We start from the raw sequence: 13,471 nt of genomic DNA, 5'->3' as shown, positions 1-13,471 counted from the left end.
GAAGAACAAGGAACACACCAGGCAGGTCCGAGATACTGTTGTGAAGAAGTTTAAAGCCGGATTTGGATACAAAAATATTTCCCAAGCTTTAAACATCCCAAGGAGCACTGTGCAAGCGATAATATTGAAATGGAAGGAGTATCAGACCACTGCAAATCTACCAAGACCTGGCCGTCTCTCTAAACTTTCAGCTTATACAAGGAGAAGACTGATCAGAGATGCAGCCAAGAGGCCCATGATCACTCTGGATGAACTGCAGAGCTCTACAGCTGAGGTGGGAGACTCTGTCCATAGGACAACAATCAGTCGTATATTGCACAAATCTGGCCTTTATGGAAGAGTGGCAAGAAGAAAGCCATTTCTTAAAGATATCCATAAAAAGTGTCGTTTAAAGTTTGCCACAAGCCACCTGGGAGACACACCAAACATGTGGAAGAAGGTGCTCTGGTCAGATGAAACCAAAATGGAACATTTTGGCAACAATGCAAAACGTTATGTTTGGCGTAAAAGCAACACAGCTGAACACACCATCCCCACTGTCAAACATGGTGGTGGCAGCATCATGGTTTGGGCCTGCTTTTCTTCAGCAGGGACAGGGAAGATGGTTAAAATTGATGGGAAGATGGATGGAGCCAAATACAGGACCATTCTGGAAGAAAACCTGATGGAGTCTGCAAAAGACCTGAGACTGGGACGGAGATTTGTCTTCCAACAAGACAATGATCCAAAACATAAAGCAAAATCTACAATGGAATGGTTCAAAAATAAACATATCCAGGTGTTAGAATGGCCAAGTCAAAGTCCAGACCTGAATCCAATCGAGAATCTGTGGAAAGAACTGAAAACTGCTGTTCACAAATGCTCTCCATCCAACCTCACTGAGCTCGAGCTGTTTTGCAAGGAGGAATGGGAAAACATTTCAGTCTCTCGATGTGCAAAACTGATAGAGACCTACTCCAAGCGACTTACAGCTGTAATCGCAGCAAAAGGTGGAGCTACAAAGTATTAAATGAAGGGGGCTGAATAATTTTGCACGCCCAATTTTTCCGTTTTTGATTTGTTAAAAAAGTTTGAAATATCCAGTAAATGTCGTTCCACTTCATGATGGTGTCCCACTTGTTGTTGATTCTTCACAAAAAAATACAGTTTTATATATTTATGTTTGAAGCCTGAAATGTGGCAAAAGGTCACAAAGTTCAAGGGGGCCGAATACTTTCGCAAGGCACTGTAGTTGAAGTCGGAAGTTTTTCACAATTCCTGACATTTAATCCTAGTAACAATTCCCTGTCTTTGGTCAGTTAGGATCACCACTTTATTTTAAGAATGTGAAATGTCAGAATAATAGTAGAGAGAATTAATTTTCAGCTGTTATTTCTTTCATCACATTCCCAGTGGGTCAGAAGTTTACACACACTCAATTAGTATTTGGTAGCATTGCCTTTCAATTGTTTAACTTGGGTCAAACGTTTGGGGTAGCCTTCCACAAGCTTCCCACAATAAGTTGGGTGAATTTTGGCCCATTCCTCCTGACAGAGCTGGTGTAACTGAGTCAGGTTTGTAGGCCTCCTTGCTCGCACACGCCTTTTCAGTTCTGCCCACAAATTTTCTATAGGATTGAGGTCAGGGCTGTGTGATGGCCACTCCAATACCTTGACTTTGTTGTCCTTAGACTATTTTGCCACAACTTTGCAAGTATGCTTGGGGTCATTGTCCATTTGGAAGACCCATTTGCGGCCAAGCTTTAACTTCCTGACTGATATCTTGAGATGTTGCTTCAATATATCCACATAATTTTCCTTTCTCATGATGCCATCTATTTTGTGAAGTGCACCAGTCCCTCCTGCAGCAAAGCACCCCCACAACATGATGCTACCACCCCCGTGCTTCACGGTTGGGATGGTTATCTTCAGCTCGCAAGCCTCCCCCTTTATCCTCCAAACATAACAATGGTCATTATGGCCAAACAGTTCTATTTTTGTTTCATCAGACCAGAGGATATTTCTCCAAAAAGTATGATCTTTGTCTCCATGTGCAGTTGCAAACTGTAGTTTGGCTTTTTTATGGTGGTTTTGGAGCCGTGGATTCTTCCTAGCTGAGCGGCCTTTCAGGTTATGTCGATATAGGACTCGTTTTACTGTGGATATAGATACTTTTGTACCGGTGTCCTCCAACATCTTCACAAGGTCCTTTGCTGTTGTTCTGGGATTGATTTCCACTTTTCGCACCAAAGTACGTTCATCTCTAGGAGACAGAACACGTCTCCTTCCTGAGCGGTATGACGGCTGCGCGGTCCCATGGTGTTTATACTTGCATACTATTGTTTGTACAGATGAACGTGGTACCTTCAGGCGTTTGGAAATTGCTCCCAAGAATGAACTAGACTTGTGGAGGTCTACAATTTTTTTACTGAGGTCTTGGCTGATTTCTTTTGATTTTCCTATGATGTCAAGCAAATAGGCACTGCGTTTGAAGGTAGGCCTTGAAATACATCCACAGGTACACCTCCAATTGACTCAAATTATGTCAATTAGCCAAGCTGTTTAAAGGCACAGTCAACTTAGTGTATGTAAACTTCTGACCCACTGGTAATGTTATACAGTGAATTACAAGTGAAATAATCTGTCTAAACAATTGTTTAAAAAATTACTTGTGTCATGCACAAAGTAGATATCCTAACCGCCAAGACATTTGTGGAGTGGTTGAAAAACGAGTTTTAATGACTCCAACCTAAGTGTATGTACATTTCTGACTTCACCTCTATACATCACAAAAGGAGGAGGATATTAACAGCATTCAAGTGTGTGAGTGTCTACAATTACTGTAGGGTTGTTACTATGAGGCTGAGTGTGTGAGTTTGTCTGTGTATATACTGTACTAGTCTAGTCATTACTTTGAGGTTGATGCGTTCCAGGAGTTCCTCAACAGATGTGGGTTTGGGCTGCCGTCCCTTCCTCCTCCGTCGGGTGTGCTTAGGTTTGTCTTCCTCCTCAGCCAGAACGTCCACGTAGATGAACTTAAATGTTCCCACCTTACTGTTCAGCAGGCCCATCCACGTCCCCATTGGAGGCTTGCTGATGATGTCAATCACATCACCTCTCTGCAAAACAAGGACAAACACTGTGATTGGTCCATTTGGATAATGATAATATATATATATATATATATATATATATTATGTGTGTGTGTGTTACCTTCAGTTTGAGAGAGTCAGTGTCGTAGGGGCTGGGGGTGAAGTCAGTGTGCACCATAGCTCGACCACAGAAGGGTCCTCTGTAGGGAAGTTCATCCTCCTCTCCATCCTCAGACTTCACACTCTCTCTGTTGCTGTTGGAGGAGTCTGTGGTGCCCACTGTCTGGCCACCTGCAAACAACAAGAGATGAGAGGGTCATTCAAAAGGATCTAAACCACATCGAGATCTATGGAAAATGAACATGCAAGAGTTGTCTGCTCTGCCTGCTGGTCACTGTAAATAACAGTTTCACTTTGGAATTAAGCTGAATATAGACCACATACAAGACAAATAAATGTGGACCCAGACAGACCCCCAAACACAGGTGGTACTTACTCATGGAGCTCTGTCCGCTGAGGGAGCTCCTCAGGCTCTCCACTGACCCTCCAGCCTTCAGCTTGATTTTCTCCAGTGACTCTGTGTCTGTGTGGCTGTGGGGGGAATGGGGCCCGCTGGACATACGGTCTGGGCTTAACTGGAAGGCAAGAAGACCAAACTACAGATTTATTACATGGTTACTACAAGTTCCCTCCAGCTTAAATCTCTCAATCGTCATGAACCAAGTCCAACGAATTTCCACCAGGGACACGAGCTAGATTGTAAGTACGGTTTGACCACTGGGTCATTTTGCATACGAGTTGCATCGAGTCTGACGTACCTGTTCAGAGAGAGCGCAGTGGTATCTCTTAGAGATGCGTTTTCTCATGGTTTCTTTCACGGACTTCACTTTCTTGCCCAAAGAGATTCGATGGTTCGTCTGTGGAGACTTGACTACACCTTTCACACTGGCATCCCCATCTTTGTTCTAAAATTATTATGAAGTATGGGAGGTCTGGAAACAAAAGCATTGGAAAACAAAAAATGATTCAAATGATTGTTAAACTACTTACAGTGAGGTCCTGATCTCCGGTGACCATGTGCAGAGACCGGTTGGTCAGATCAAACCCACCAAAGCTACAGGTTCTCTGTGAAACAAAGGAGGAAATCAATAAACCACCTTAAAACTATCACTTCCAGATGGAGATATTGACAGGTTAATCAATCAAGCACATACGACAGTGTGGTTCATTGTGACGATAGTTTTGGGCTGAGTGAAGATCTAACCGGTCCTAGCCTGGTCCCAGATTTGTTTGTGCTCTTGCCAACTCAATTGCTGTCATTGTCAAGCCAAACATTACAATTCCACAAGGAGTTGGCAAGGGAGACAGACTGGCACCCAGGCTAAACTGTCCCCGACGAAAGACATAGAAACTACACAGTGCATACACTAATTCCTAAACGGCACCCTATTCCCTATATAGTGTTCTGCTTTTGACCAGAGCCATGTGGGTAGTGCACTATATAGGGAATAGGTTGCCATTTGGGATCTGGCCAAACATTACTCACCCCATGGTAGCTGAGTGGGCCGATTACTCTCCTGATCTCTCCATCTGTGACTGACCGGGCCATCCTGGGTCCATCCTCTCCACCACCAACCTCTATCTCTGACAGGGAAGAACCACTACCCCCGGCCCTCACGTCGCCACTGGGGCATCTCCCTGGGCTACAGGCTGGGCTGGATCCTCCTACATCATCAGGTAAAAGGAGAGAACGTGCTCAACTCTTATCATCTTGCTTAAACAAATGAAGGGTACTTGGAACCAAAAATAGATCACATAAAAAAAATAACTGGGATATAAGTAGCAATTTAAGCTTGGTTTCAATGTTGTCATAGCAACACATCTTCATAGAAAGGGTAATTTTCCTGAAGAAAATTGTGACACTTCCTTCACCTGTCTTACTGAAGGCTGTGGACAGTCGCTGGCTGGTGCTGGAGACTGTATCCAGGCTGCGGGTGTGTGTGTTGCTGCTGCAGGTGTCCAAGGAGGAGGAGGAGGGGGAGGTGGTCAGGCTGTCTGAGTCTCGAAGGTCATGAGTCAGCTGGTCGCGCAAGGCGGAGGCCAGGGAGTCAACGTGGTGACACCCGCCAGACTGCTTCTTCTGAACCCCAGAGTACAGGGACAGAGAGGACATGGCATCACCCAGGACAGGCCCAACCATACTCAGAGACTCTGGGAAGGACAGGGGAGGTGACAGGAGTAAGGACAGGTTTGTGGCAGAGTCAGGGAATCGCAAGACAATGTGATGTGTAATGGATGACAACTCAACTTGGATTAGTAGTAGTAGTCTTTTTTAAACAAGCCAAGTGAAGACCTCTAGAGAACAACAACATAATTTGTTGGGTATAGACTACAGACTATTTAAAGCGTCACATCTGGACCCTAATGAGACTTGTCCAAATCATATCTGGTGCACTATGGTCTTGCCCTAATCTTCACCCTACACTTGTTGAAAAAAAGGTGCTATCTAGAACCAAAAAAGGTTCTTTGGCTGTCCCTATAGGAGAACCCTTTGAAGAACCCCTTTTGGTTCCAGGTAGAACCCTTATAGTTCCAGGTAGAATCCTTTCCTTTTCACATAGGGTTCTCAATAGGGTTCTCCTATGGGGACTAAGAGTGTTTGGGCTTATCATAAGACTCCTGCAGTGACCCGTCTCACCGTCAGACTCAGGCTTCTTGGACTCGTCGATCTTGAGGAGTTTCTTGCGGACCCTGCGAGTGGAGCCGACCAGCTTATGGAGCCGTCTGAACGTCCCAGACTCCTCCTGTTCACCCTCCGACTGCTCACCTGGCTGAAGATGAACAGACAAACCAGGTTGGAGAGGAGAGGAGACCCAGTTAAAGAGTGGGTGAGGATGATAAAGAGTCAGTCAGTAGAGCTCTGAAGCCTTAAAACTAGGAAAATGGAACCTGTGAAAATAATGTACGTTTGACCTGTTTATAAGGTAAAGTTAGTCTTAGTGCGATTCTTCACCCTTTCCGAGAAACGCATAATGAGAACATAGCTCTATTATTGTTATGGTAGAGACTGCATGCAGCATATGACCTCAATATAAAATAACAAAGTGTTAATCCAGAGTGTAGACCTGCATATGTATAGACACTGTGGTTGGCCTGTTTGACTATAGGCACTGTGGTCGGCCTGTTTGACTATAGGCACTGTGGTCGGCCTGTTTGACTATAGGCACTGTGGTCGGCCTGTTTGACTCTGTGGTTTATGCTAGAAAACGAAAGGTTTTCAAGCTGGAATTACCCCCCCATCTACATGAAAAAAAAAGTCAGAGTAGTTAGAAGTGTCAGACCAAAATACCATCTCATATGTAGTGTCTGGGACAGTGGTCACAAAAAATACCCATCCGTTTATTCACAGTGGATCAATAGTTCAGCACGCCACAGCTATCAAATCAGACGCTTTCCCGCGTCCTTCTTATGTGCTTATCATGACATGCTGAATGTGCTACAGCTCACCAGAGTTAGTGAGAAAGAAACCAGATGTGAAAGCTACAGCTGTGGACCAGAGGAGAAAAAGAAACCATGGTTATCATTTCTTAAAATATAGCCCAGCACACGTCTGACCACATGGGCTCATCTTGTCACAGAGCATCTCATCTTGGTGAGATAAAAATGTCCACCTTAAAATGTCCACCTGATTCAGGGGCTTTCATACAGGCTACATCACAGTACGCATAGCATCTTGAACCATTAAATATAATGCTTATTCTGCCTGTCTAGAGCAGGTTTCATCTTGGCAAAAAAAAAGAGATAAGATTAAAAATGTTTGAGAGAGTACTCTATTATTTACAGAACTATAGTTGTACATTCTTATTGAGCAAACTCAAAGAATGATAAAGAATAGTTCCAAAATATGTTCTAATAATTGGAAGATAAAGTTGAAGTCAGAAGCTGTAGCTACAACATGGAGCCAAGAACTAGCAGGAAAACAAGTGAAGTCTCCAGGAAAATGTGCATCAATTTAAAGCTCAAAAGCGCAAACGCTTTGGTTTTGATGGGGATACACTACAAACAGAGAATTGGGTTTAGAATTGTATTTTTTTAAGTGACAGTAAGAGGATAGAGAAAATGGCCGTGGGAAGAGATGACAGAGCGAGAAACAGAGTGAGGCCATCCAGATGAATCTGAAATATGTGGGCTGGACCTGAGCCCCCTAATCACCCCAACCATGCAGAAAAGAGCTGTGGCCTGCATAACACAGCACAGTGCTGAATCTACCCACTCACAGCAACACAATAGGGGGTTAAGCAGGTGCTTTGACTGGGATGAATAGAGGGCTGCCTGTTGGGAAAGGGCCTGGAGTGGGCAGGTTGCAGGTTACACCACACAGAGAGAGACAGAGGGGGGGCATAAACACCTCACTAGCCTTGTTAGATGGCAGAACGATGAGCGCATACGGTATACTCCAAACACACCAAATCCATACAGAGTGACAACACTCTTATATCCATGGGTTATCAGCGACACTTACATTGCAGTTGGAGGACTCGTTCAGGGTTGGACTGGGCACATCAGGCCATTCTGTAAGATCAGTGCTGCAGTTCTGTCTGCTCTGGCTCTCAAACTCTTTCAGCTGTGAGGAGGAGAGGGGAGAGAAGAGGGGAGAAGGAGACTCGATAAGTATCCAATATGGCACGATAAGAGCTGAAGAAGCACAATCAATACGTGATCAAATCAGACTTGTATTCCCTCGTTATAAATCCTACCGAGATGCTCAATATCCAGTAATTGCAGAGGACTCCCTACAGTACATCCTGAGAAAAGAGATCCAGTACAGTATCTGGAGGAAAATACATCATACGGTAGGAAGACAGGACGTGACATCATCATACCCTTGCCAAGGCCTCCTCCACGCTTATCATCTTCTCCTTGACCATCATCATCAGCTGGATGCGCTCTTCATCACTCATAGTGATGTCACTGGCTACAAAACCTATGTCCTCACCTGGTAAATAGAACACAGGGAATTTAAGAAAACCCCTTTTTCAAATGTTAGGAACAAACTGTGTTTTTAACTCATAGAAACATCAACATGTGTAGATATTCGTAAATATGTATGTACTGTGTATATTATAGGTACTTAGTTGTATTAGTAGTTGCAGCAGTTGTTTTTGTTAGTTGTAGGCCTATTTGCAGTTGTACAACTTTTCTGTTAATGTAAGTTTAAAATACATATTATTATTTCATTGTTATTAGACAGTAGTTGCCATATTATTGTTGTTACTAAGTATCGTGTGCATTTCTTAAATATATATGTTTTGACACTATTGAAAATGAGATGGTGCATCTCAAAACGTATTTATTTTTTAAAATCATATTTAAATGTATTATTTTTCCCCCCCACACCAAATACAAACAAACACATATGAACAACAACTTCAACGCAAACAACGACGACATCTCTTCCGCCCAGACCCACATGCTCACACACCGTCCCTAGTGCCTGCATTGTTTGCCACATGGCCTGAAACGGCACCATTTTGTTTCTCTCCGTAGCCCACGCACTTTCAATAGTTAAATCATGAATCGTTTGATTTTTCCATTGTGTTAATGATGGCGGATTCATTGAATTCTAAGGTTTTTAGTCAACCTTTTCTCAAGATGAGCGACTAGTAGAGAACCGTCCAGCCCATCGGGTATCTCACTACACCCCCATATGCCATGTCTTGAAGTATGCAGAGATTAAAAGTACATTTAGATGGTAAATTATGTAATACTCCGCCCACAACTTCCACACTTTATAGCATTCCCAGAAAGCATGGATTATTGAGTCTTATTAGTTTTACACTTAAAACATGACTCTACCATTGTGCTGTAGAATTTGTGAATTGTGTGTAATAAATTCTATCCATTAGTTTATACTGTATTAAGGGTACATTTTCATTAACTGTAATTTTGTTAGATAAGCTCCAACTTTCCCTCCATTTTATGCCAAAAATAGTTATTGGTTCCAATAGTTTATATTTCCTAAGAGATTGTCAGTTGGATAGGCTCTCTGCAAGGTTTTGTATCTCTAGCCTATCAAATGAACATTCTTTTCTGACTCAAATAAGATTCTCTCAAGATCGCTCAGACATTTCGTGATATGTAACTTTTAAGTTGCACGTATTTGAAAACTGGTCAGTTCAAAATTCCTTTTTTAATTCCGACACGGAAATAAATGCATTTCCTGTTACCAAGTCATTTACAATTTCTATGCTTTTAGTTTTCCATTTGGACCAATTTATCTGTGAATTCTGAAACACTATCAAATGATTGTTCCATAAGGATGTGTTTTTAGGGATGTGATATTGGTTCTTGTAGAATATGTTTCATTTTCTTCCATATTATTATAGTGTTTCTAACTATGAAGTTAATGTTCTTAGCTTTATCCTTGAAAATACACATGTAAAAAGATTCTGGGGATGAACATTCACATCTTCATTATGTGCCCATTGTTCCTCTTTAGTGCTTGAAAGCCTTGGGTAGCGAGTTGATACAATTTCAAGTCTGGAAGGTTAAAATCACCCTTAGACTTTGGAAGATGTAAAACTTTCCTTTTTAAATTCTATGAATTTTATTTGTCCATATACAGTCTGTTATGACCGAGTATACTTTTTTAAAGAATGTATTTTGTGGGGTATTTTGTATTACCGAAAATGTATACAAAAACTGTGGGCGCAAAGCCATTTTAAAGAGGTTTATTCTACCTGTGAGATTTAAGGAAAGATTATTCCATTTAATTAGATCTGCTTTCATATGGATGAGTAATGGAATACAGTTATCTTTATATATTTGTTGTCACTTATTTTTTAGTTTTTATATACCTTTATTTAACTAGGCAAGTCAGTTAAGAACAAATTCTTATTTTCAATGAAGGCCTAGGAACAGTGCTGCCTATTCAGGGGCAGAACGACAGATTTGTACCTTGTCAGCTCGGGGATTTGAACTTGCAACCTTCCGGTTACTAGTCCAACGCTCTAACTACTAGGCTACCCTGCCGCCCCATTATGCATCGCAAGTATTTTATATTTTTTGTGGTCCACTTAAATGATTGCTGTAGATAGTGAGCTCTTTAAAAAAATATATCCTATTGTCATTATTATTGTATTTTTTTATACATAAATGTTATATACACTGAGATTTTTTTTGTATTCTGAAAAGATTTTTAGCAGTTTTCAATATTGGTCAGGTATATCAGGAGATCTGCAAATACGTTTAGTTTATATTCATGGTTACCGCCGCCCCCCAGGACATGCCGTGCGGGATTGAATACCAGTCCCAACTCTCTCCTATACACTTCCCCCCTTACCAGTCTTCCCTTCATTTCAGTGCAAACCCTTTCAATAAACACATGAAAAATACAAAATGAGATCCAAAAACCAGATGCAGTGAGAATGGGACACAGTTCCCTGACTTGTGTGATCAGAAATAGTTTGGGTAAAGACGGAGGATGTATCCAGAAGAAAAACATACCTCTTGTGGTCTGCCGCACGACACCTTTCTGCGACTTCCGGAAATTCTGCCAGAATGACTTGTTTTTCGGTCTCTTTCCGTCCCATTTTCCTAAACAAGGAGGTACAGTAGGGTTTAAAACCGGTAAAAACCACACTGCCCCATACAATGGCTACCCCTAGCAAACTTTCAAAATATGTAGATGTTTTTTTTAGGTTATGCATATGTAGTTATTCCAAAATATAACACACATTAAATTGTCTCAATTGTGATAAAAACAAAACTGTCCAAGTTCAATCTTCAAATGAGGTACTATTGTAGTAAATTTGTAGTCAGACACAATGACAACAGTTGTGTTTGTAGTTACACACAATTTAAAATGTCAAGTAATTACATGATATTTGACCAAGACCCATCAAACTACAGAACTGATGATAAAAAAAATAAACATACCCCCTGACGCATCCTCAGAACTTGATTTATGCACGGACAACCTAAAAATAAACCAAGATTGAATCAAAAACAAGACAGATGGCACAAACAAAAAAACACAATCCAAGAAATAAAAAGATGCAGAGTCCAGTCACAGACATCATCATCATCATCACCTGTTTTCCAATGCAATTTTCTTCATTGTACTGCTGCTATCCTACTGTACCGTCTTCAAACAAAACACCCCTTCATCCACTGAGTTTGCTGTCCTTGTTCAAGAATTACAGACGCGTGCACTGTCCCTAACAAATAGGCACTACCGTATCCCTCACAAATGTGCACTGTTCCTCGTGCCACTGGACCCGGCCAGTACAGTGTGGTGTTAGTGGGGGCCGTTCCCAGTTGTCAGTCCAGATGGGAAAACATCACGCTGTCAGTCTGCTAGACAGGAGGTCAGATCACTGAGGCTCTCTCAACAACAATAGAGGCTTTTCACTACCCCGACTGCCTGGGTTTTACTGACTGCACTCACTTCAACACTACAGCGCTTCACGTGGCCTCCACATTACCCTCTCGCGCTCATATTTGTCTCTCTCCATCGCTGTTGTCTCCCTCTTCAACTCTCTCACACTTGCGCTTTCTGTGTCTACCAGTCGGCCTGGCTCCTCACTCTCTGTCTCGCACCACTCTCTCTCTCCCAATCTCTCTCCTCTGACATCAGCTGATCGTCTCTAGCAATCAGCAACAACTATCATTTCCCCATTGACACAGTTCTACAGGTGGCCACAAGAGGGTGCCTTGCCTAAAGTCACAGCAAGCCCAGTGCTGTACAACCTTTCCCTCAGCAAGATTAGTAGAAATCAAGGCTCTTGTGTTCTGGTAGTTTATAAAGGGAACCAATTCTCAGAGGTGGCTACTCAAAACCAGCATACTGTATGAAGTCATGTTACTTTGAGGTGATTTGGGCTTACTTTTTAGAGCATGCTAACAGGAGTTACTACTCCTCTCATTGTTTTGCCCTGGACAATGCTAAAGCTAAAGGTGTAACTAGCCAAGTAAACAAACTTAAATCTGGTGTTGCAGACACCCCGCTGAGTGTATAGTACCATGTTATTACTCATTACCCAGATTCCTCCTTTCCTCCCTTATTTCTCTCACCAATTCCCCTGCGTTCACAATATGACCATCTCCAAACACACAATAGGGGGAAGGACAGGACGTTTCCTGTTGGTATACTAGCAAAGGAACACTTCATAAAGGTGGCTGGAGGTCATCAGGACAGGAAGTATGAAACATTTCCTCACACCGACTAGGGGCTGCATGCCAAATGGCACCCTATTGACCAGAGAGCACCCTGTGGGCCTCAAAAGAAGTGCACTAAATAGGGAATAGGGTGCCATTTGAGACAGAACTTATGGGGATAATGTATGAAAGGGAATGACCGTCTTACTGACTGTCCTGTCCTACGAGGGTCATTCTACAGAAGTGGTGGAAACATACAGTATATGTTAAATACTAAAACTTTGCATTGCATATGTGAAATCTTGTCCTGAATTCCTTACATCCCACTAAATGTGTCACTACCGAAACATAGTGAAAAGTTGCAATAAAGGGAGAACCACGCACAGTAGCGAATTTTGATACATTTTTGATTACAGATTCATTTTATTAGCATACAATATTTACCAAAGAGTAAAAAACATGACTTTTAAACTGACTTTAAAAACCTTAAAATGTCATTTAGAGAAATATTGTCTCTATTTTTCCCTGTAAAATGTTCAATGTTGATTTTATGAATGGATCCGAAACGTATTGATTGAATTACTTACACATCTAATTATGTCAAGTTAGATTTTAAAAATTGTCACTTTTCCCATCTTATTTGTGGCAAACTATTAGGCGCGTTGGTAGTGACATTTTTTCTTCGGTTGTGACCTGGCGTATACATTTTGAACCTAATTGCTTCCATATCGAATGGGGCACATGTGATTCACATGTGCTCCTCTTGTCCCTCTCAGATAAATATATCACAAAATTTGACTTACTTTCCCTCTTCCTTCCTTCTAGCATTTATTTCTATATCAGATATTCTTGATATTGCACAGGGTCCGTTTTTAAACTCTCTCTCCTCTCTTACTGTCTGCTGTACTTTGACATGTTGGCACCTTATGGATGTCCCTGTCCTTCAATAATTAAAAAAAAAATAATCAAAAATATAAATAATTACCTGTGTCTTTAAATGTAGAACATTTAAGATAAAGACAAATGTCAAATAATACAGTGGACTAACAATCAAGAGTCAATCATAAGCTAGGTTTCCATCCAATTGGCGACAGATTTTATGAAAATATTCTAAAAATCTGCATTAAAAACAATATGCACATTTTTCCACCATAGCTGTGTTTCCATCAAATGATCTTGTTGCGGATAAAAGGATGTGCGTGATGACATGGTACACATGAAAATACATTTTGCGGTTAAATT

General features: G+C 41.6%; 1 protein-coding gene across 8 annotated transcripts in view; it reads right to left on the bottom strand.

Annotated features, from left to right (window-relative positions):
• Positions 1-13,471, bottom strand: part of LOC110497587 (SAM and SH3 domain-containing protein 1) — a 90,395-nt gene that overhangs the window by 7,491 nt on the left and 69,433 nt on the right. For 6 of the 8 annotated variants that reach the window (XM_036954545.1, XM_021573772.2, XM_021573771.2 and 3 more), the window contains exons 5-16: positions 11,009-11,049; positions 10,577-10,666; positions 7,954-8,066; positions 7,593-7,694; positions 5,769-5,901; positions 5,003-5,281; positions 4,617-4,795; positions 4,121-4,195; positions 3,889-4,035; positions 3,567-3,705; positions 3,192-3,361; positions 2,891-3,097 (exon numbers count right to left, since the gene is read on the bottom strand). In XM_036954545.1, coding sequence (XP_036810440.1) covers positions 2,891-3,097; positions 3,192-3,361; positions 3,567-3,705; positions 3,889-4,035; positions 4,121-4,195; positions 4,617-4,795; positions 5,003-5,281; positions 5,769-5,901; positions 7,593-7,694; positions 7,954-8,066; positions 10,577-10,666; positions 11,009-11,049 — 1,675 coding nt within the window. Of the gene's footprint in view, positions 1-2,890; positions 3,098-3,191; positions 3,362-3,566; positions 3,706-3,888; positions 4,036-4,120; positions 4,196-4,616; positions 4,796-5,002; positions 5,282-5,768; positions 5,902-7,592; positions 7,695-7,953; positions 8,067-10,576; positions 10,667-11,008; positions 11,050-11,163; positions 11,656-13,471 lie in introns of those variants that run through there. The other 2 variants (XM_021573776.2, XM_021573773.2) reach the window with 2 other exon arrangements.

This window comes from Oncorhynchus mykiss, chromosome 19 (genome assembly GCF_013265735.2).
Source record: "Oncorhynchus mykiss isolate Arlee chromosome 19, USDA_OmykA_1.1, whole genome shotgun sequence".
Taxonomy (NCBI): Eukaryota; Metazoa; Chordata; class Actinopteri; order Salmoniformes; family Salmonidae; genus Oncorhynchus; species Oncorhynchus mykiss.
Note: the sequence above shows the minus strand (reverse complement) of the source record. Positions and strands in the feature narration are given on the sequence as shown.